The sequence below is a fragment of the Branchiostoma floridae genome, unplaced genomic scaffold, assembly GCF_000003815.2.
Source record: "Branchiostoma floridae strain S238N-H82 unplaced genomic scaffold, Bfl_VNyyK Sc7u5tJ_1285, whole genome shotgun sequence".
In the NCBI taxonomy this organism is placed as follows: Eukaryota; Metazoa; Chordata; class Leptocardii; order Amphioxiformes; family Branchiostomatidae; genus Branchiostoma; species Branchiostoma floridae.
The window spans coordinates 197,968-220,858 of NW_023365693.1; the positions used below are offsets into that span (position 1 = coordinate 197,968).

Sequence of the window (22,891 nt, forward strand, 5' to 3'; positions counted from 1 at the left end):
TACAGATGTGTCTATTCTGAAAAGACTGCTCCTACAATGACATTTCCTGCCTTTTGATATATTTTCTCTATGTTATACAATAAAATCTATTGTTACAATAGTCTGATACCCAGGTGATCAGAAATGTAAAATTCTTCAAATTAGAGGCATTTTCCTGTCCCTGGTGTCCCTGGTGTCTCATTATTTTGTCTATATATAATGCCATGTAGAACAGGTAGAGTAGTAACCACTTTGTCTTGTGCCATCTCAGACAGACTCTCACCTCTCTCTGCAGCCTTGCTGTCAGCATTGACTTAGAGACTAGTAAGCTTGTCTTCTTGCAGATTCTGGAAGGTAAGTATTGCTATCCACTTTCTTTTAATCCACTGAATTGTTTGTGCTACAAATGATGTACTCTGATCTTCATACTTTTCCATTTTCTTGTATATTTTACATCAAACATGTCTGTAGCCGCCACGCATCAACATATGATGCATGCGAACGATTGATTGATGTAAAATCAAAGGAACATCCCCAAACATCGTCATTCTCATTTATCTTTTGAAAGAACACAAGAGTTTTCAGACAACTGTGTCGGACACTGCTGCGATACAATGCAAACTCATAAATTTATGTCCAAAGTTAGGGGACCACCCGTTACATAACATATGTTGTTACTCCAACATGTTGTTATAGGTGTGTAATTTTGCCAGACAGGAGTTTTTCGGGTCTGGACCTGTGCTTCAACTGCTGTAACACAGCTGTAACCTGTGCCCGAAAATCCTTTTAAATTCAGTCTTATGTAATACTATATACATGACACTAACTCATCACAACAGGTGATTCTACCATCTTGTTGCAATGGACTTCATCCTGCACGGGCGTGGCACCCCCAGACACAACAGGGGAGGGGGTGCAGGGAGAGGACAGGACAGGCAACAGGTGGGTGGTGGGAGGGGAAGTATCTTACAAATATTTTTATTTTTTATTTCATTAAAAGCTGACAGAAATGCTGAACTAACATCACGTGTACATGTAACTTAGATGCTTATTTTGTCAGTGTGATATAGCTATGCATTGTACGGACTTGATATCAGAGAAAGCCAGTATAGATAGGCACTAGCATTAAATGTAGTAGTGTTCAGAAGGCAGGGATTGAGTTAAGGGTTAATGACCCGCCCCGAGGTGTATATAGGAGCGATGCACACCTGCCTGGCCTGAATCTATGTGTTACAGCGTCATAACCAACGTGGAACGGGGCCTTCTGATTGGTCCGCGGCGCCTGGCTATATGATAATACACCTTTGATAGACAAATTAGGAATAAAAAGGAGATGTTCCACTCAAGTTTTGCCTGAGCTGTAAATAAGTTGAAGAGACTGGATGTATCCTGACAGTGTGTAAGAAAAACCTGAGAGAAATTCCATTGCAACTAGAAAATATACGTGTAATCTTTATAAGAGGAAAATCATCCTTTTTTGAGACAAGGCTGTAGCCATCTTTTCTGTCCCCACAAGTAGAGGAACTACATGTACCTCAGTATAGATTTGACAGGACTGCATGTTTTTTTCACCCTATTTCGTCCAGCGATGATTGGAATGGTAGAATGTATTTTGCTAACCATGTAGTGTTTGGTTACTGCCCTTTCAAAGCATTGTTCTCATTTCATATATTTCTCATCTCACATACATGTATTTTTTTTCTAGCCGGATCCTGCGAGAGCTCCCTCCAGACGAGACACAGCCAGCAGACCTGCAGAGTGAGTTTTACTATAAAGTTGTCTGTTTAACCTTTTCACCAGACCTCAGCTAGGGTATCATAATCTCCAAGCAGATCCTACGATGGCATAAAATAGTACCAAACTGGCCAAGGAGTGTAGTCAACCAAGAGGTGTCCATTTGCCATGTTTCAGTAGCGAAACACCTAAGCCGGCTTCACTCCTCTGGCAGCTTTTGATACTACTGTATCTTATGCTGCCATAGGATCTGCTTGGAGATTAGGGTATCGGGTTTGTTTTTAGGCTAATTAAGTTGTCAAGGTAACAGAGAGTATCGATTCATGCCAGAACCAAGTCTTGCAGCATTCACATAAAACAGCCATTTATTGAATTAGATTTTGAACATGACATAAAGAATGAATAATCAAGTAATTAGTGAAAAACTGATGCCAAGTTTAAAGACTGTAATAATTGATTACCTTTTCTAAAAGCTCAATGTACAATTTCATTATATCCTTCAAAAGATCTTTATAAATGTTTAACAGTCCAACCTCTTGTAACATAAAGCTGAAAACTTCACAAGCAACAATTTCTATGACCTGTATCAGTACTGTCCCACAGAACACATGAAATTTGTACCTATAGCTTTGCAGTAAGCAAAGCTGTTCACAATATGATCTAACTTTACAATTCCACTGTTTTCATAGCAAAGACAGTTCAAAAGCATTGGCTTAAAGAAATCTCATATGCTCATTTGTTTGCTGTTACATTACTTTCAAACAGTACAATGCATTACCCTTAATCACACTCACAGTGCGCCACTAATCTAGATCTCTTCATTTCAATCTCATGCAGCATTTACTGATTAACTTCCTTAAAATCATATTTGAATTCACAAACTCACTATTTTGGCCCAGTGCCTCAAAGCAACTAAGTGTTGCCTTTGATAAAACAACTAGAGATGGTCAAACACAAAACAATCTTTAGCAGCTAAGCACTAAAATGATAACAATGAACTTAACTTAAACTTAATGTAACTTAAACTTCTTTCTATCTTACTTAAACTATTACCATCATGTTATAATGATAACACATACAGTTCACATAAGTCTCTATAGCAGGCTTATGAGCTGGACTTTTTTGTGCTTATCATGTTTTCTGTAATTCTCATTGTACATTTCCATTGCTTATTACTACCATGGAAAAACGTTCGCTGTGGTTTTAAATTCGCAATTGTTTGCCAGCTTTTGACATCAGATTACACACAAGGCAAAGTGTACGTAAATTCTTCAAAACAAGCATTATTTATGCAAAGTGTGTTTTAACTGGATGGTTTTGAATCAAAGATACACATTGCCTTCCCCTGCTGCCTAGCGCTAGGCTTGTCGCGTACCGTTTGGTGCCAAAAGGCTACTTAAGCAGGGGGAAGGGTGAAAACTTGAATGTTTGTTTGTTTTGTTTTCTTAAGGTCTTGTTTAGCATTACATTTAGTGTACACTGGAGTCCACAATGTGTTCGAAAGGGAAAACTTTGGTCCCTCACATGTATCTGTACTTTCTGATACAGTGGTCACCAGCATCAGCTACAAACACGTGTCCATCCTCTGTCACAGCCACCCCGTGGGGAAGGTTCAGTTTGTCTCCATCGCTGCTGATGGTTGACACCCAGTTACCATTTGAGTGGAACACCTGAAGCTTTTTACTATGTATACCATCAATTTTACCCCCAATGTTTGCCAGAACTATGTTCCCCTTGCTGTCAGATGACACCCCTGCAGGGCCCCACATGTCCTGTGGCTTTCTGCCCTTCTGACCAAACTTCTGTTTAAACATCAGATGCTTGTCAAACACCTTAACACAGTGGTTGTTTTTATCTGCCACAATGATGTTGTCTTCTTTATCCACACAGACAAAACATGGCTTATCAAACTGCCCCACCCCCTCCTCCTCATCATCATCATCAAGATCCTCCTCTTCCTCCTCCTCCTCCTCCTCTTCCGTATCAAAGTCATCCCCCTCCATTACCACCTCTTCCTCATTATCATCATCATCATCATCATCATCATCATCATCATCAAGATTGTCCCCCTCCTCCTTCTCCCCCTCCCCTCCCACCTGTTTCACCAGCTTCCCATCTGCCTCAAACAGGAAGATGCTTTGTTTGCCATAATCAGCTACAACAACCCTCCCATCCCTCTGTACTGCAAGGCCATAGGGGTCTGTGCAATATTCACCCAGTGGAAATGTGTTTATCAGTTGTCCTGATGGTTTAAATTTTTTCACTTCCTGCCCAGATCTCAACACTATGGTGCCATCAGTTTGAACTGCAACTGATCCAGGGCTTGTACCAGTTGAAAATGAGAAGCTAAAGTTCCCATTCAGATCAAACATTTGAACACGGTGGTTATCAGTATCAGCCACATAAAGCCTGTCCCCCCTGACTGCTACATCTATAGGCCTGTCAAACTGCCCCTGCTGGCTGCCCTTCTGCCCAAACCTCAGTACAGGGTTGTTACTGCCCACATCTACTATGGTAGGTTTAGGTTCCATGCTCTGCCATACAACATATCCTTGCTTACGAATGCTCCTTGTAGTTATCCCCACCGCATGCTTCCCTGATGTTTGTGGTGTCCAGACTGCTTCAAGTACCCCCTCACTGATTCTGGTGGTGTCTAGTTTAGCAAAATCGTCCTCTGGAAAGGCAAAGTCCTGGCACATTTTTTGTTTCCTAGAATACTGAATCTCATTAGGAGATAGTGACCACCCAGAGGGGATGGCTGTTTCAGGGATGACTGTGACTTGTGCTGTTGCCTCATAGCTGCCATGGATCGAATGATAGAATGGCTCTGTATCATCGACAATGATAGTAGTTGGCAGGCTTTCTATTGGGGGCTCTCTGAATCTAAAGTTTGCATAATGCTCTTCCAAACTCCCTGGACTACACCTGAATGTCTCCATATCACTCTTTAGGTCAAATGTTATTTGATAATCTAATCTCACATCTTTGAGCTCTCTATATAAGTGTTTAAGGTTGCCTTTTAGCTGCTCTTCAAGTTTAAGAATTTCTACATCATCAACAGTTACAAGGATATCTTCACAGAACTTAAGTCTTCTTTCACTAGATTTGGAAGTCTCCTCAAAATTCTTTCTTTTCTTCAGAAGAGAGTTTTGCAGTTTATCGCCCATCTGCTTCAGTTTGCTTGTCATTTCCTGCTCTTCTTTCTCCATTTTTGCTCTCAGCTGTGCAAAATGTTCCTGGATTTTCATCTTCTGTAGTTCATAGTTTGTTTTGGCACAGATCAGTTCTTTTCCAAGAATGTAGTCTGTTTCCTTCACTTTGTCCTGCGTTTCTGCAACCAATTTCTGTAGTTTAGTCTTCACCTGCTGCGCAGCATCACTGACCTCCTGTAGCTCATGGTCCTCTTCTGGTTGATGTTCAGTTGTGGCACACTCTTGGCACACCAAGTCTGCACAGCCATACCCATGGCAGTAGAATGTTATGGGTTGGTTGTTGTGTTTGGGACAGTACTCTTTAGGGCTGTCAAGTCGTGTGATGTGATGGTTCTTCAGTGCTGGAATCTTGCCATGTCCTGTTATACAATTTTTGCAGAGGAACAAATGACAGTCCACACAACAACCCTCTACCCTGGCCCCTGATTCACACATCTGACACTGAGCATAAGCTTCTTTTACATTTTGTGAGGCTCTGTAATCTAGCATCTCTTTGATGTGGAAATTGGGAGAGAGACTGCTGATACCTTTTCCCTGTAGGCTTACCTTGCGCCGACATTTAGGGCAGCTAAAGTCACTCTCATTTTTTCTCTTCCGCCATTTTTCCAAACACCTGGCGCAAAAGGTGTGGCCACAGGGCAGGACGCGAGGGTCTTCGTAGATGTTCTGGCAGATGTCACATGTCAGGAACTTGTCGTCAAACCCTTCTGGTGGGAAGTTTGCCGCAGTTGCCCCTGTCCCTAGTGCTGCAGCCTCTGCATAGCCTTCAAGGGGAAAGGAGAGTAGGAGTTGGGGGTATTAAAATTTTCATTATTTCATTTTTCTTAAAGAACAAACTTGCGAGACACCTTACGATTGTAGGCATAAGTAGGTTTCAACATTGTATTCATGTAACCATGCAAACTATTTCATGTTTTTTTACTATTCTCTTGTTGATATCAATATTCTTGTGCAACAAATACATTTAATGATTTTATTTGATTTTAGATATGAAATTTACCTTCAACAGAGACTGTTATCTCCTCCTCTCCTTCATCAGGGTCTGACAGGAGTTTCTTTGATGGAGTGGTCACGTCTTCTGTGTAGAAGGCAGGTTTGCTTGTAGTAACATCCGTATCCGCCGAAGGGTCTTCATCTGAAAGAGTAATTTGGCTTACATTAAATAGACAACGTGTGTCAGCTTGTCAGTGCTGTTTACATCTATCACATTCAATATTTCTATTCCATCAGTTTTGACATCATAGCTTGTCCTATGAACACCCTGACAGTCTCATTTGTCATTTGAGAACTTTATGACAGCAAATTGACAATGGAAAATGATGAAGTCATATTGTACTGAGTTTACAAAAACAAATATATCTTTATCAAACCCTGAATACTATAGTTCACTCATAGACTATAGACTGTGATTCCTTGTTTGGTTTTAAGAAAAATCAAACCTTTGGCTGCATCTTCCATGTCATCAGTTTTCTTCAGACTGTCTTCAGATGACTCCAGTTGGTCCAAGTGCTTAGATTCTGATGGGTTGTTTGTAGCTGCAGGAATTTCCACCACCACAACATCCTCATTGCCTGTAATAATCACAGTAAAAACTTCTGTATCTGTATCTGTATCTAACTTAATTAATATCAGCTGTATTCATTGTCATGATTATAATACTGTAAATGCAATTAAGTTCGCAGGGATTTAATTTTAGTAGAAAATAGAGTGTTTGCGGTGGTTTTAAGTTCGCATTAGCACCGTATACTGTAGTCATAAAAAATGTTGTCATGGAAAAATGTTCGCAGTGGGTTTCAGTTGGTGTTGAAGCGGCCACCGTGAAAACTGCGAACATAAACCACGAACATTTCTGCATTTACAGTAATCGTATTTGATTTCAAGTATTTCCAGTATATTATTAATATAATCCTTCCCCAGGGCCCCTAATTAAGTCCTCTCAGATTGATGATATATGACTCAGTCTTAGAATGAAACGTAATTCCACTCACCTCCTGAGGCTGTGGCCCCCTGCAGTTCCTCCACCATAGCCTGTGAAGGGTTCCTCACGCCGATGGCCAGGTTCATGTTCACCGCCCTCCCCTCGGCCGCAAACTCCGGCAGGAAGGTCTCCAGGAGAACCTGCTGGAAGGTCCCGTCTCTGGCCATGCGGAGGAGTTTCAGTCGGTCCTCTTCTGTAGGAACCTCCAACTCCAACAGGATGCATCCGTCCCTGGCATTTTTCAACTTGCAACGCACGCTGTTTTCTGACATCATTGTCGCGAACTGTTCTCGAATTTCTTTATCACCAAGTCTCTCAAAAATGTCCTCTTTTTCTTTTGGATTGATTCCGAGTTTGATGCAGGTTTTCACAAATGCTGCAGTGAAGGGACAGACAGTACAATCAATTTTGATACCCCTACCCCTGTCTGCCTGACCCCTAATGTCTAACTCTATGCACTACATGATTGCTTGACAGCTGTCAAACATTCTCTCTATATCATGTTAAGATAGATCATGATAAATGCAATTATTGTACTACTAAATTAAATGTTAACAGTGACAGTTACTGATCTTTATTCGGCATATTCATGCCTAACATGGGCTAAATGCACTCAGTCATTAAATAACTTAAAGCAGAAATGTAGAAAAAATTTCATTCCATCCCTGACTCCTTGAAACATGTAAATTTCAAAACAAATGTTATTTTTTTCCATTACATGGTAGTCTTTAGATGGCGTACCTCAAACTATTATAGTATTATTAATTACATACTCCATGACACATTACTGTAAAAAGATAACTACAGTACTTACTGTCTTCCTGTGGGATCAGTTTCCCCATGATGTTGTTGTCCCCAATTTGCACGGCTTCACAGCCCTCTATATCCTTCTTGCTGTACAGGAGAACTGTTCCAGGCTTACGGATCACAAGTTGTGAGGGACTCACAGGGGCCGACGTTGCACCAACTAGACTGTTGTCAGTAATGTCGGCACTGATCACATTGCTTTGACCCAACTGTACTTGAGACGAGTTTGTCACGTTTATGTTCTCCTGTATGATAACTTGATCAGGCTGCTCGATCACAATAGATCCTTCACCTTGCCCTGGATGCAGTGCAGGTAAAGTTGCCTCGACTGTTGCTGGGTTGTCAGAAGACACTTGTACGTTGTAGGCTGAGGACTGTTTGGCAACTTCCAATATGGCCGCCCCCTGTCTTTTTGTTGTTTTCGTCTCGGACATTGATGCAAAACTAAAACTGTTGACTGGCGGCTTGCCTGTGACAGTCTCTGTTGTGCTTGGCATGGATACTGTTGATGGAGTTGTCCTGTCACCGTTCTCCCTGTTTTCATCAGAAAGGTCTGGCTTTGCTTCTGGTCTTCGCTTCTCCAGACTAGTAGTAACAAGTTCATTGTTCTTGGTAAACTTCCCCTTTCTCTTGCCATGATGATCGCTGTTGTTTTCTTGTGGATCCATATCTTCTAGCTCCTTTTTACAGCTCTAAGACATGTACTTTATATTTGAATACAGTACACAAAAAAGCTCTCGAAAATACAGCTGATAATCTGGAATACAACTGTGTGGACAGCCACTGTTACAGCACTGTAGTATACCTACATACACAGCAGGCTCGTCTTGGCACAAATTTGAGGTTTGGAAAGCACCTGCCTTATTTTGTCGCCTCTGTACAATGTCAGCCTGATTTAGTTACAACTGTGCCACACTGATTGGTTCAGAGTCATTGTTGAGTGAACAGTAGTCACCTGTTTATTTGCCCACTGATGGTGTACAATGTACAATGTAATTGTACACTCAGCCATCAATAGCTGGTCTGGCTATGTGATCTACACAATTGTACTGTACACAATATTACATTGTAGTTGCAGCACTTGAATTTCACACCTTCAATGCAAAAGATTTAGGTATGGAGTATCCTTCAGTAAGCGGTAGAAAATTATTGATGTGAAAACAAATTTTTGTGGTGAATTTGAAGACTCTGAGGTGGGTCCCTGACAAAACTGTGAATTTGTAAACACCAAAAATATTCCAAGGCTGTGCCATACCTTGTAGACCTCAGGCTCTTATCACATCATCTCTTACAAAAAACTGTTCTCATGAGTCATATAGAGGTTGTTTTTTTACATACTGTCACTCATAGTTGTTACCTGTCATGTTAGGTTTAAGACAAGGATGAATTTGTACAATGTAATTGTGCACTCAGCTAGTATAGGTAGTCTGTCAATATGATCTGTTGTACATGTATCAAGTACCTTCCAGTTTGGTGCACTTGAGTTTAACTTTTATGCCATTTCTGTCCTGTGTATACAGAGTTCCAGCTCTGGACTTGGGCAAACTGGTGGACAATGACAACACGGTAAGCAAGTTCAGAGTTACTGTTGTAGCACAATCATACAAAATTTCAACAATTTATAAGAAAGTAACATGTAAATTTACTAATAAATGTTATCAGTTATGGCTTATAACTGGCTTATTAGTCATGCCATGTAAACTGATATTGTTGATACTATTGGGACATTGAAGTTTCTTTTACTATGTGATAGGCAACCAGCAAAGTCAAACCTAAGGAAGTGAGACACTGGTTGTGTAAAAGAAACCTCAATATCACATATTCTACAAACCTGATTAAATTATTATGGGTAAAATCTTTAATCAATTTATATATCAATCAATAAATTGATCAATCAGTCAATGAATGAATGAATCAATTAATCAGTTTATTCCCTCTATTATTTTACAGCTGACAAGGCCCCCTGACCCATATGCCCAGTACCCTACACTACACAGTCCTGGGACTGCTTCTACTGTCAGGTGTGTTGTCAACAAGCTTTGTCTTTTTTATAGATTCTGAACTATTACTGTAACAAGAATATTAAAAGACTGAAATCTGTATGAAAAATCATTTGTCAGTTTCTGGTTTTGTCATTGTCTGTAACATGTGCGTATGATACATGTAAAACTACCAACTTGAAGTTGAGAGTAACAGTTACAATAACTGTAACATTTTGAGACCGGCACACTTTTGCCAGTAGTATTGGGCTACAAGAGTTGAGGTCCTCACAGGGTTTCTCATGAGTTGATGTCAGCTAATATACATGTACATGTACATTATTCTATTTCCCTTTGTTTCCAGTTGGGGAACCCCCATCAACTCACCATTTGCTCTGCACTATCCCACTGGGAGAGCCAAGATGGTAAGAATTAACTAAGAAATATACTTGTTATGATGGAGGGGGGTGTAAACATGTCAGTTTTCAACAGACATTTTTAAAGATGTGATGTTGTTTTTCAGGCAATTTACTTTTATGTGAAAAGTTTTTGTTTTGTTTTGCTGTCATCCGTTCCTCAAAGTTCTTCAAGTTCTTGTAAACTTTTGCCTAATTGGTGCTGAGCAACATTCCAACATAGGGCCACACCGATTTAATTTCTTGGTTCACGGATTCGCTCGCTCCTATTTTTTGGGGAAAAAAAATAAAAATAAAAATGACCACTCAGCAAATTTTCACCATTAATGAAACCATTCACCAACTTTCTGGTGTAGCAAATTGGCCTTTATATTATAAGCTCCTTAAAGTGTGGGTACAGGACCTGGTGCTGTTACTGTACAAAAGTAGTGTTTTTGTACTTTTTTCAAGCTGAAAACTTTTTTCTTTATGTTTTGGATTAGCCGTTACCTTTACCCCAACCATTTTACAATTTTTATTTTTATTTTTATTTCGCCCTTTCGCTCCATATTTTTTATGAAAAATCCGTGAACCAAGAAATTAAATTGGTGTGGCCTAGGTGCTGAATTGCCTTCCAATGGATATTTTAGCTATGATGCCTTACCAAACCTACGGCATAGAGATGGCTTAATTGCTTGCAAACAATTGCTTGTTCTTCATGTCATTCATGGCTCCGTTCATCTTGCAGGGAGCCCATGGCAAACCTGCTTCAGGGCGTGTCAAGGAAGAACCCAAGCAAAAGGTCTGAATAGATTTTATGTTATCTTTGACCCATTGAAAAAAGTAATTATACGTGTTCTCTGTGTTGCTAAAATGGGTACCATCCTTCATTGTAACTGCTGACTCAATCTTAAGCTGCAAAAATGGGCTCCTTGTATATTCAGATAATCATGCTGACTCAGAGATAATTTTTATGAAAAACTCTCATGAAGTCTTATACCCACACAACCCCACCCCCAAAATGTAGAATTTTGCTGCAATCTTTCCTCTTATTCAGGACAACCTACCCTCTCCAAAGGGTAGCATAAGTTAAAACAGAGTTCCTTCATAATGCTGCATGTAGTCCACCTTTATCCGCTGGATAACCTAATAGGAAAATTGGGGTACGGTTCATGCAGAACTGTTTGCAATGGATTTATGTTGGCTGTTTTTGTGGTGATGGCTGCCTTAATATTTAAATTAAATGAAATGGCTTAAATGAACAGTATTTAGGGATACTGGGTCTAGGAAAAATTGCAATAGTTTCAAATATATCAGTTTGAAACCAGTCTGTCAATGTCATATCCCTAAATACTCAGTTTTTAAATACAGCAGATATAGCTAGGTTATCTTGCACATAAAGGTGACCTAGCTTTGATACTACTTATAAAAATGTTTTGCATAATATATATATATCTCCCCTGCAGACGGCATGGGATGACCCCCTGTCCCAGACAACCTGCCCTCCCCCGGGGAGAAGTACAAGGCAACCAGTTCACTCACTGATGGTCTAACCCAATGGTTCTTTGAAATAATCTTGATGTTTTGTGTCTTTCTCCTCACAGACAGTGTGGGACGACCCCCCCAGTCCCAGACAACCTGCCCCCTCCACCCCTCTTGAGTACTAGGCCCAGTATAAAAGCATTTGTCCCTCTCCTTACTACATCATATTGTTCCTTTGATAACCGTATTTTGTTGCTCCCTTTTTTCTTCACAGGCAGTGGAATAAACCCTCTGTTCCAGACAAACTGCCCTCTGAAGAGAGTAGCACAAGGCATAACGGGTGCTATTGTACCATCACATAAAAGAATTCATTCTCCAATATTGTCTTAGACACCTTTTACCGATGCTGTATTGCTACATCTCTCTATTCACTTTAGATTTAGTATCATTTATGGCATCCGGTGGAATTATGAATCGCAGAATTGTCGCCTGTTACATCTAGTAACTCAGTCTAACCAGAGTGTTCCTTTGATATTGAAAGTTTTGTGTCTTTTCCCCCCACAGACAGCTTGGGACGACCCCCCAGTCCCAGACAACCTGCCCTCCCCCGGAGAGAAGTACAAGGCCCAGTACCGGCAGTACCAGCAGGAGAGGCAACAACAGGTGCAGGGGAACGTACCACTCCACGGCGGGGGTGACGCCCAGGCAGGGCCCATACACTCTCCCAAGGCACCCGCAAATGGAGACACACAGTGAGATACAATGACTGTCTTAGATATTGGATACTGAAAGACTTCATTCTATATCATTTGATACAACAATGTAGGTTTGCATTTTCTAGTAATGTTGCATCCATTTATCCAGAGGCTAGTCATAAAAATTATGCTATTTGATTTGGCAGAATATAGTGGCTTCTCTGCTGTTCTGTCTGGGATCCTTGACAATCTTAATGTCTGGAATCGTCCAAATTTTGGACGAGGGCGATGATTGGTCTGTACACATGAGCGAATTATGGAATGGGTTCAAGCTCTCGTTCAAACAGGCATTCCAATACCCGAAATGCCCTCCGTCCGCTTGTGGGAGGCCTGTTGTCTTCAAATAATCAATCTAGAACCCATTCCTTAATTTGCTCATTAACTGATGTTAGCACCAAACGGTTTGAATGTGCAAGTCTCCAGGCGGGTAGCAGAAGCAAACATAGGAGCAAACTACTACACAGATGGTACCCAGCCTAGATTCAGCCAACAGCATGGCTTAATAAGTGTTTTTCTCTCCCCTCTCAGACTGGACCTGCAGGATCAGGAATCCAGCGAGGCGACCCTTGATCAGGTGGAGGCCATGCAGCTGACCTTCACACGGCAGCCGTACAGCCACAGGCATCAGCAGAGGAAAATGGATGCTGTGAGTCATTCCTTTATTTGTTCATTCCCACACTCACTCACTCACTCACTCACTCAGTCAGTCAGTCAGTCACTCACTCATTAACTCACTCACTCACTCATTAACTCACTCACTCACTCACTCACTCACTCACCCATGCAGCTGACCTTCACACGACAGCCGTACAGCCACAGGCACCAGCAGAGGAAAATGGACGCTGTGAGTCATTCCTTCATTCATTCACTTTCTCACTCACTCACTCACTCACTCACTCACTCACTCACTCACTCACTCACTCACTCACTCACTCACTCACTCACTCGTTCACTCACTCACCCACTCACTCACTCACTCACCCACTCACTCACTCACTCACTCACTCATGCAGCTAACCTTCACACGGCAGCCATACAGTCACAGGCACCAGCAGAGGAAAATGGACGCTGTGAGTCATTCCTTCGTTCATTTGTTCATTCACTCACTCACTCACTCACTCACTCACTCTAGCTACTCCCCTCGTCCTTCTCTCATTTATCCATGCTCTCACTCCTTCTTCTCTTCAATCCTTACAGAAAGACTTACAAGAAGACAGCAGAAAACAGATGATAATAGAGCAGGACTCTTTCTTCCTTCCTTACATGAAAAGAGATGATACCAGAACAGGTTATGTTATCCAGAGTGTGATCAAAGTGACTCCAGGTTGCTCCACTCCCCCTCTCATTCCTTCATTCCTTTCTACCTCCTTACAGGAAGATTTGCAAGAAGACAGAAGGAAATAGATGATAGTAGAGCAGGTGATGGTGGACATGTTGTCTCAGGCTGTGATCAGCGACTCCAAACTACTGCTCTCCCTCCCTCTCTCATCATTCACTCACTCCTTCCTTCCTTCCTCCCTGCAGGATGATTTAAGAGAAGATAGAAGGAAGCAGATGATAGTAGAGCAGGTGATGGTGGATATGTTGTCCAGAGCAGTCATCAGCAAACCCAAACTACTCCCTTCCCCCCCTCTCTCTCTTTCTTTATCTCAGTCTCTCTCTCATTCATTCCTTTCATCCCTCCTTGCAGGACGACCTTCGAGAAGACAGAAGGAAGCAGATGATAGTAGAGCAGGTGATGGTGGACATGTTATCCAGGGCTGTGATCAGCGACCCGGACTACTCCCTTCCCCCTCTCTCTCTTTATTTATCTCAGTCTCCCTCTCATTCATTCCTTTCATCCCTCCTTACAGGATGACTTGCGAGAAGACAGAAGAAAGCAGATGATAGTGGAGCAGTTGATGGTAGACATGATGTGCGGGCTGTGATCATTGATTCCATACTACATTGTACTTCTGTCTTCTTCTTTTCTCATTCATTCTCTCATTCCTTCCATCCTTGCAGGACGACCTTCGAGAAGACAGAAGGAAGCAGATGATAGTAGAGCAGGTGATGGTGGACATGTTGTCCAGAGCAGTGATCAGTGATCCTGAGCAGGACAGAAGAGAGGCCACCCCCGACCACCCCCCTCCCTCACCCTTCGGCTTCGGGCCAGGAAACTACACGAGTAACAGGCAGCACAGAAGGGACCTGCACAATACTAAGTGAGTCCTATGAAAAAAACCAACTGTTTTTTAGCCCTTGATTGGCTTCAAGAATTAAATATCTGGCTATGTTTGAGATGCAGGATAAGCAAGACCTTTTGACAATAGAGTTGTGTTCATTTTGGACAAAAACTACAAACTGAAAGATCATTTGGATGTATGCTGTAGTCTCTTTTTGTTTTAATATGTTTTGGAAGCAATGCATAGATGTCCTTTTATTTAGTTTGACAATTGAAGCACTAATTTCCAAGGGATCCATCCAAAGAAAATGTAAATGCCTACATTACATGTATTTTCTTTTATAGGGTGAAGACAACAACATCACAAACCGAGGAGCTTCTATCAAGGAGACTGAGATTTGGGGCTAGGTTTCTCACCAGGTTAGTCCAGACTGTACAGTTAGCAATCTATCACTAGTATCAGCTTTGTTTAAATTTCTCAGTACAAGCCTGCAATTAAGTCCTACACCAGGATGGGGTACTACAAGTACTACAAGAATTTACATGTATGCAGTTTCCCTTTTCCATTATTAGTACACTGAAACCTGCGTATAATAAGATGACCACCTGGGGTAGCAAGAAAAAAGGAGTGGTCAGGTGGTTGCGTGGACAGCTTTGACTGTAATGCCACCTGTTTTGTTTTCTTGACACTTTTGCAAGAGGTGACAAGATGAGAATTCTGGAAGGAAAACTATATATATTCGCTCCATGAAACTGTATTTAACAAGCTACTGACTTTCCCCTCAGACTATGTTTAAATCTTCCAGTTCAGCACTTCATTTGTATTTCTTTTCCAATCAGAAAATAGACAAATTTTGTCGGTGTGGCCTAACTGAAATTTTTCCCCCAGGAATGGCAGAGACGCCCTCCGTGAGCTGCACGGGTTCTACTTTGCAGTGGACCACTCTATCACTGTCTATGAGTTCAAACAGTTCGGCAAGAGGTATGGAGGGTTTGTTGTCATTTCAAAATTTCAGACTGTTAGAAACCACACAGTTTGCAATAATTCATCAATTTTAAACTTACAACTGTTGAACTGTACAATTGAACTCATCTTCATGTTCAAAGTATTCAATATCAGAAAGACTTATTATTCATCTTTTGTTGCTGTTGTCATCAATGGATGTAATGTATATAGAGGTACTCATTCAGACATGTACAAATGAATTTACTCCTATGATTATCAATCAATTTATCAATCAATCAATCATCAGCATTATGGACTGTAGACATGTTCTATTTTCAGGACATGGCCTCTGTTTGGTTCCTGTGCACATGACTGTATAATTAATAGAAATGGGTTTGACTTCTTTTCTGTAAGCATTAGGAGATGAATTGTCCAACATTTTCATACATAAAGGGGTTGGACAACTTAAGCAAAAATATTGATTTTTGTTGGTTGGTAAGGTGATAAAAGCTTGGGAAAGTTTTTCAGATTGTAAGGAAAAGTTTGTTTCTTTCGTAACTGTAATGTGAACATTGACAAATGAAATGTAGTTCATCTTCCACTGCTTTCCCTGAACAATATTTGCATGTTCTCTCGTTGACGGATAAGATTATGTGAATATAATTCATATTTTCTTTCCTAGTATAATTTGTTAATTCCCTTGCCTTGTAGGGCCCAGGCACTGCCTATAATCCAGAGGGGAGTTTACTATCATCACATCGGTCGGCGGAAGGGCAGGAAAATCACCATCAAAGATCTGGCAATTGTGAGTACAAAAAAGTTTCCAATGATGAATCAAGACTTAATTTCTTAATTGTATTTGATTTTAGCAGAATATATCAATTTGTGTAGTTTTGTGATAAGCAGTCATAATTATCAAACATTTGAATTTTGCATATTTTCCACTTCAAAGTGAGTTATTTTTGATCATTCTGCAGTACCTGTTTAAGTTCAAAGCCTATTCTGTGTACCAGGTATAAAATATGGTAGACTTAATCAGAACATGTGTGTGCCCCTCTTTGGTATACCATCATAGATAACTAATATTATGTCATCACCTCAAAACAAAATGAACCCTGTCCCCAGGGCCAGAACCTGAGTTTTGACACCAAGCTCCAGCCGTCCTTACCCGACTCCATCCGCCAGAAACCTTCTGTCATCCTCAGGGTCATCGACCTCGACCACAATGCCAAGGACAACCTCATGTAGGTCAAAGGTTATCCTTTCTGTTCAGTTTCAAGCTTCACTCTTGAAGCTTACAGCCTTACATTCTTCCTTTACTCTTTCTTATGTCTTTCAAGACATGTTCTTCTTTTCTCTTTTTTGGTCTATGATTTCATTATTTTTTATATTGTCTCTTTCTTCTCTTGATGTCCTAGTGTATGTACTTTGTACAGTTCTTTACCTGCTTCAGAGAAGACAAGCACTTACCTGCATGTATTCTGCTCTTCCTTCTTTTTCACTCCTCTTTTTCTCATGCCTTTTTCTTCTTTCTTATGTGAATGTGACTGTTTGTTACGTAAGACAGTCCTTATTTTCCTTCTTTCTTTTTCCCTTCCTTTTTTCCAATTTACTTTTTACTTACAGGTGTGTCTGTGTCTTATTAAGAAACTTAAGTTTGAACTTTTAACCTGCTTCAGTTGATTCCTGCAAAGTTTCGATAAGTGCTTGAGGGAAGACATTTACCTACCTCAGTGTACATGTATCTCTTCCTCAATTCCTTTTCCCCTTTTCCTGCTATTTCTTTCAATGTTGCTTCAGTCTTCTTTATTAGTATACAGTCGTATCTATGTCTTGTAAGAGACTTTCACTTTTTTTACCTGTTGCAGGGAAGACATGCACCTGTCCGCTCAGGCCGACCACTACCGGCCTTGTTAGTTTACTGGGGCTCTCATACTCACCCCTCACAGCCCCAGTATACTAACAAGGCTTAAACTAAGGCGGATGCTAAGCTGGACTGTGTGTGTCTTTATGTCTTGTATAATAGGAAGTTTCTTGTTTTTACCTGTTGCAGGGAAGACATGCACCTGTCTGCCCAGGCCGACCACGCCTTCACCAACCAGGAGATTCAGGACCTCAAGGTCTTCAGAGAAGTGCAAGGTCAGCAGGTCTTACTGTCACTTTTTTACACCTTGTTCCCCAAACTCCTTAATCATCACTGAATGTAACTTTAAGGAGGCCACTTAGTTCATTATGTCATAGTTTTGGCAGGTTAACACACATGCCTCCAAATTTTCGATGGCTATCAGTCCATCATGATCACGAAGTGACCTAGTTCTCGCGAGAGTTGCAAGAGCTAGGTCGAGACTTGCATGGATCTTCTGCCCCTCACCCCAGCCTCCTGCAGAGTAGAGGTAAGTAGGACTTGGGCAGCTCCCAGCCATCGTTGCGGTTCAGCTTCACACCTTCTCAATTTGTCCTTGTACACTCCAAAATGAATCACAGACTGAGTTATCTTGTGGGTAATTCTGTCCTGTTCTTCTCCAATAAATTGCATAAAATTTTGATGTTTAAAATTTAAAAGATATTTGTGCAATTCTAAAGATTAAGATTAGAATCTGTTATTTCTACATTCATGGTACACATACCAGGGTGAAATTTGGTAATATGGTAAATGTTTTGGTCAAATTTGTTACTGTAAGAGCCTTCTAGAGGAAGCCAGATTTCAATCTTTGGATTTTGAAGATTAATTTTTCCAATCTGTGTGTTTCTGTTGCTTGCCAGGAGCGCTCCAGCAGCAGTTAAGAAAGCGAGGGGTGCGGACAGTGACCGGCCTTGGGCATCACTTCCGCAATATCTTGACCGCAGGGGCAGGGTTGTAGCAAGCCCGAAATCATTTTCTGTCCCCTCGATTTTGAATGGCTTTGGCGCAGCATTCCTAGGGGGGGTCTGGGGGCATGGTCCCAAGGAAATTTTTTAAATCTAGACTTTCTGAAACACTATTTCCTGAATTTTGAGGGTTAAATTTTGCTCACAGAGGACGGAATGGACAAAAAAATCATTCCGTCTCCAGCTGCAAAATTCCGTCAAAGGACGAGTGCTGGCTACAACCCTGCGCGGGGGTACTACAGCCTCTAGATTCGGGTATGGTTTTCTAACAGATTCACATACTAGTCTTTCTTTCCTTGCCAGGAGCGCTTCAGCAGCGGTTAAGAAAGCGAGGTGTTCGGACAGTGACCGGTCTCGGGCACCACTTCCGCAAGATCGACAAGTCGGGAGACGGGGTGCTGAGCAAGCCGGAGCTCAGAGAGGCTCTCAGGCAGAACAAGATGGACGTCTCACCTCAAGTTTGTTTGTTTATTTGTTTGTTGTTTATATAATGATAATGATCTTTATTGCAAGTTCATGCCCGAAGGCTAATTGCAAACAGCATGGTATACATAACTGTACACCTAACAAAGAAGGAACATGATATTTATAGATTAACGGGAAATAACATCTTCTTCTTCTTCTATTCTAAATCTACTTCTACTTAAGCGCTCTTTTCGATAATATATAATAATGTCTCTGGTCATCATTGATGCCGACGGACGTACAACAGTTTATATATAGTGTTAGATTATGCTATGACCCTGGTTAGACCAATGAATGTTTCACACTACATGTATTTTTTAGAGAAAGAGGCTCTCAAGTAGAACAATTTTGTTTATTTGATATTTGTTTGTAGTTTATATTTCGTGTTGTTATGACCTTGGTTAGACTGAGACCAATGAAAGCTTTAAACTCGTGTATGTTTATTTAAAGAATTCAGAAAAATATATTTTCTTTTTCTTTTGTCCGCAGCAATTTGAGAGTGTGTGGCGAATCCTAGACCAGAATGAGGACGGAGTGTTGGATTATGGAGAGTTCATGAGAACTTTCATCGGGGAGATGAGCGAGTACAGGAAAGCTCTCGTCAGGAAGGTTTGTTTGTTTGTTTGTTTGTTTGTTTGGATTACGAAGAGTTCATGAGAACGTTCATCGGGGAGATGAGCGAGTACAGGAAAGCTCTCGTCAGAAAGGTTTCTTTCTTTGTTTATTTGTTTGTTTGGACAGTGGAGAGTTCATTAGAACTTTTATTGGGAAGATGAGCAAATACAGGAAAGCTCTCGTCAGAAAGGTTTGTTTGTTTGTTTATTTGTTTGTTTGGACAGTGGAGAGTTCATTAGAACTTTTATTGGGAAGATGAGCAAATACAGGAAAGCTCTCGTCAGAAAGGTTTGTTTGTTTGTTTATTTGTTTGTTTGGACAGTGGAGAGTTCATTAGAACTTTTATTGGGAAGATGAGCAAATACAGGAAAGCTCTCGTCAGAAAGGTTTCTTTGTTTGTTTATTTGTTTGTTTGGACAGTGGAGAGTTCATTAGAACTTTTATTGGGAAGATGAGCAAATACAGGAAAGCTCTCGTCAGAAAGGTTTTTTTGTTTGTTTATTTGTCTATTTGTTTGTTTGGACAGTGGAGAGTTCATTAGAACTTTTATTGGGAAGATGAGCGAGTACAGAAAAGCTCTCGTCAGAAAGGTTTTTTTTTTTTTTGAGAACTGGCATAAACACCAGCTTTGTACTGAAAAGTACAGGTAGCATATCTGTACAGATCTACTGTCACTCTTTTTGATAAGTGTGATAGTCTGAACTTTATAACAAGAAAATTAATGGAAAATATCAGTATTTTTTGTCAACCTAAAATGAACAACATTCCAAACACTGGCTGGGACTTACAATGTAGAATCTTAAGCTAAAGACAGCCCTCCTTTACAGTCTCTAATTTGTTGTCAGTTTTGTGAAGTTCGAAGCTGAACTGATTCGGCCACATATGCCAGCACAACTTTCTTGCTAAGACCATACTACAAGTAGTACCATACATACATACTACATACTACCATTATAGTAGGAGGGAAGATGTGGCTGGATAATATCAAGGCGTGGACAGAACTAGATGGGCACAGATCACTGCTGCTGGCTGTTCTGAAGCCCATACGACCACTGTGGTCATGTCCATGAGTGAGTGAGTTTGTGAAGTGTGCGTCTAATTCTTTACTGAGTTACATGTGGAAAGATAGCAACTTCCCTCTACCTTTTCCCCAGGCCTACGACAAGCTGGACCCCAACAGAACAGGCAGCATCAACCTGAGCGACATGCGGAAGTTTTACAGCGCTCGTAAACATCCTAAAGTCTTGTCAGGTTAGTAACTTCACCCAGTTTTACAGCGCACACAAACATCCAAAAGTCTTGTCAGGTGAGCAGCCCAGAGTCTTAGTTTGTGAAACACCTCATGATTTTTGGCTTTGCTTTGGAAGTTCTACAGCACTCACAAACATCCTAAAATTTTGTCAGGTAAGGAGCTTCACTCAGAGTCTTAATTTAAAAGTTTGAATCAAAGGAAAAGAGAGGGTATGAAAGAATGGGGGTATCAGGCGACACATATCTTGGATATCTCACTAAAATTGTGGCACATAGGCAATGTCACTGTATCATTAATTTGATCTACATTCCCCTTGACTTTAGAATAGGAATATCATGCAAAATTTACAAGTATTATAATGACTAAGAAAACTCAGGTATCTTTGTTTAAAACACTTCATATTTTTGGCCTTATTATCAAAGTTATATATATACCCCAGGAGAGGCTAAAGAAGAGGAGATGTTGAACAGTTTCCTGGACAGTTTCTCCCACAGGACTTTGCTTTATCAGTTAGGGTCTAATTATCTCTCATATTATCATTTAAACACATTTATCATTGTATAATTATACCCCAGGAGAGGCTAAAGAAGAGGACATGTTGAACATTTTTCTGGACAGCTTCTCCCATTGCCAGGACCCCAGAACTATGCAGTTTAAGATTATTATCATCTCTGATTGTCATCATTAATATTGACTGATATTTATCATTACCACTGATATATTTATACTGCAGGAGAGGCTAAATAAGAGGACATGTTGAACAGTTTCCTGGACAGTTTCTCGCACTGCCAGGACCCCAGAACTTATAATGCAATATCAGTTAAGGTCACTCACATTTATCACTTAATCACTGATATTCATCATTGTATTTATACCCTAGGAGAGGCTAAAGAGGAGGACATGTTGAACAGTTTCCTGGACAGCTTCACGCACTGCCAGGACCCCAGAACCGTGCAGTATCAGTTATACATAGTTATCATTATCATTTTCACTCATATTATCATCTAATCTCTGATATTTTCATTCAATTTATACTCCAGGAGAGGCTAAAGAGGAGGAGATGCTGAACAGCTTCCTGGACAGTTTCTTCCATTGCCAGGGCCCCAGAACTGTGCAGTATCAGCATTGTTATAATTATCACTTATACATTTACAGTATTTATCATTTTATCCCTGATATTTACCACTGTTATATTTATCATTATACTCCAGGAGAGGCTAAAGAGGAGGACATGTTGAACAGTTTCTTGGACAGCTTCTCGCACTGTCAGGACCCCAGAACTGTGCAGTATGTGGAGTTTGAGGAATACTACGAGGGCATGAGTATCGACGTTGCTAGGGACGACGACTTTGCCAACATCTTGAAGAACAGCTGGGGGATTTAACCCTTACATTCCTAAGAGTGTTCTCAAATCTTCACTGACATGCTGAAGACTACATTGTTGCTATTGGATTTAACCCTGCTGCTTCAAAGGGTTTTCTCAAATCTTCTCCAATGTCCTGAGTCCCTATATATTGTAAAAAAGTTATGAACTTAAAATTTCGCCTGCATCCAAATCCACACCAATATATCCTGTAGTTGGAAAACAGCTGCGGGAATTTAACCCCTGCTTTCCTGAGGGTGCATCGAAATTACCACCGACATGCTGAAAAATATTGTTGGGCTATTTAATTACCAGTCGTCTGCAGATAGTACTAGGGTCTACCTGTAGTAAATATTCACCAATATCCTGAATTAGAAAAATAGATATAATTTCATGGTGACATTGACCCTCTACATTCTAAACAGGCATACCATAACAGACATACTGCTAAGGGCACATCCATACATGTACCTTCATCAATAAATTTAGGAATGTAAGTTGTAACATTTAATCTGCAGCTCTGCAAACATTTGACAATAAACCGGGTAGTCTCGGAGCGATTTTGATTTAACCAAGGGAAAATCAAAAGAAGAAATCAATGTTATAAAAAATAGGAGTCTCAATGAACGCAGGTATATGTTGGTACTATGAATAGATAGATGTAAAGTAACATTGCTGCAAATTCAAACATGTACTTATGTTTATTCTTTAAATAAATCTTTGGGGTGTATTTTGAATGTGTGTTACTTGTATAATGTTAACTAAGTTCCTGTAAGTATATATCATTTCTTTATATTACATTTGCATGGGTGTTCTTTTATCAAAAATGATTTATGAATTGTAATGATCTTTTTTTTAATGGGAGGGCATTTATTACCCATTGTATTTTATTCTTTC

The 22,891-nt window shown here is 40.5% G+C and overlaps 1 protein-coding gene across 1 annotated transcript; it reads left to right on the forward strand.

Annotated features, from left to right (window-relative positions):
• Window positions 1-840: 840 nt before the first annotated feature.
• LOC118407312 (calcyphosin-2-like) lies at window positions 841-22,878 on the forward strand. Its single transcript, XM_035807774.1, has 20 exons — window positions 841-921; window positions 1,685-1,737; window positions 9,231-9,276; window positions 9,661-9,731; window positions 10,054-10,114; window positions 10,833-10,886; window positions 12,131-12,318; window positions 12,850-12,967; window positions 13,335-13,391; window positions 14,326-14,525; window positions 14,831-14,905; window positions 15,375-15,467; window positions 16,143-16,236; window positions 16,557-16,675; window positions 17,485-17,570; window positions 18,195-18,260; window positions 18,603-18,757; window positions 19,254-19,373; window positions 20,534-20,630; window positions 21,843-22,878. Exons 1-20 carry the CDS (start codon window positions 841-843, stop codon window positions 22,013-22,015), a joined length of 2,007 nt encoding a protein of 668 aa, XP_035663667.1. The 3' UTR covers window positions 22,016-22,878.
• Window positions 22,879-22,891: the final 13 nt, after the last annotated feature.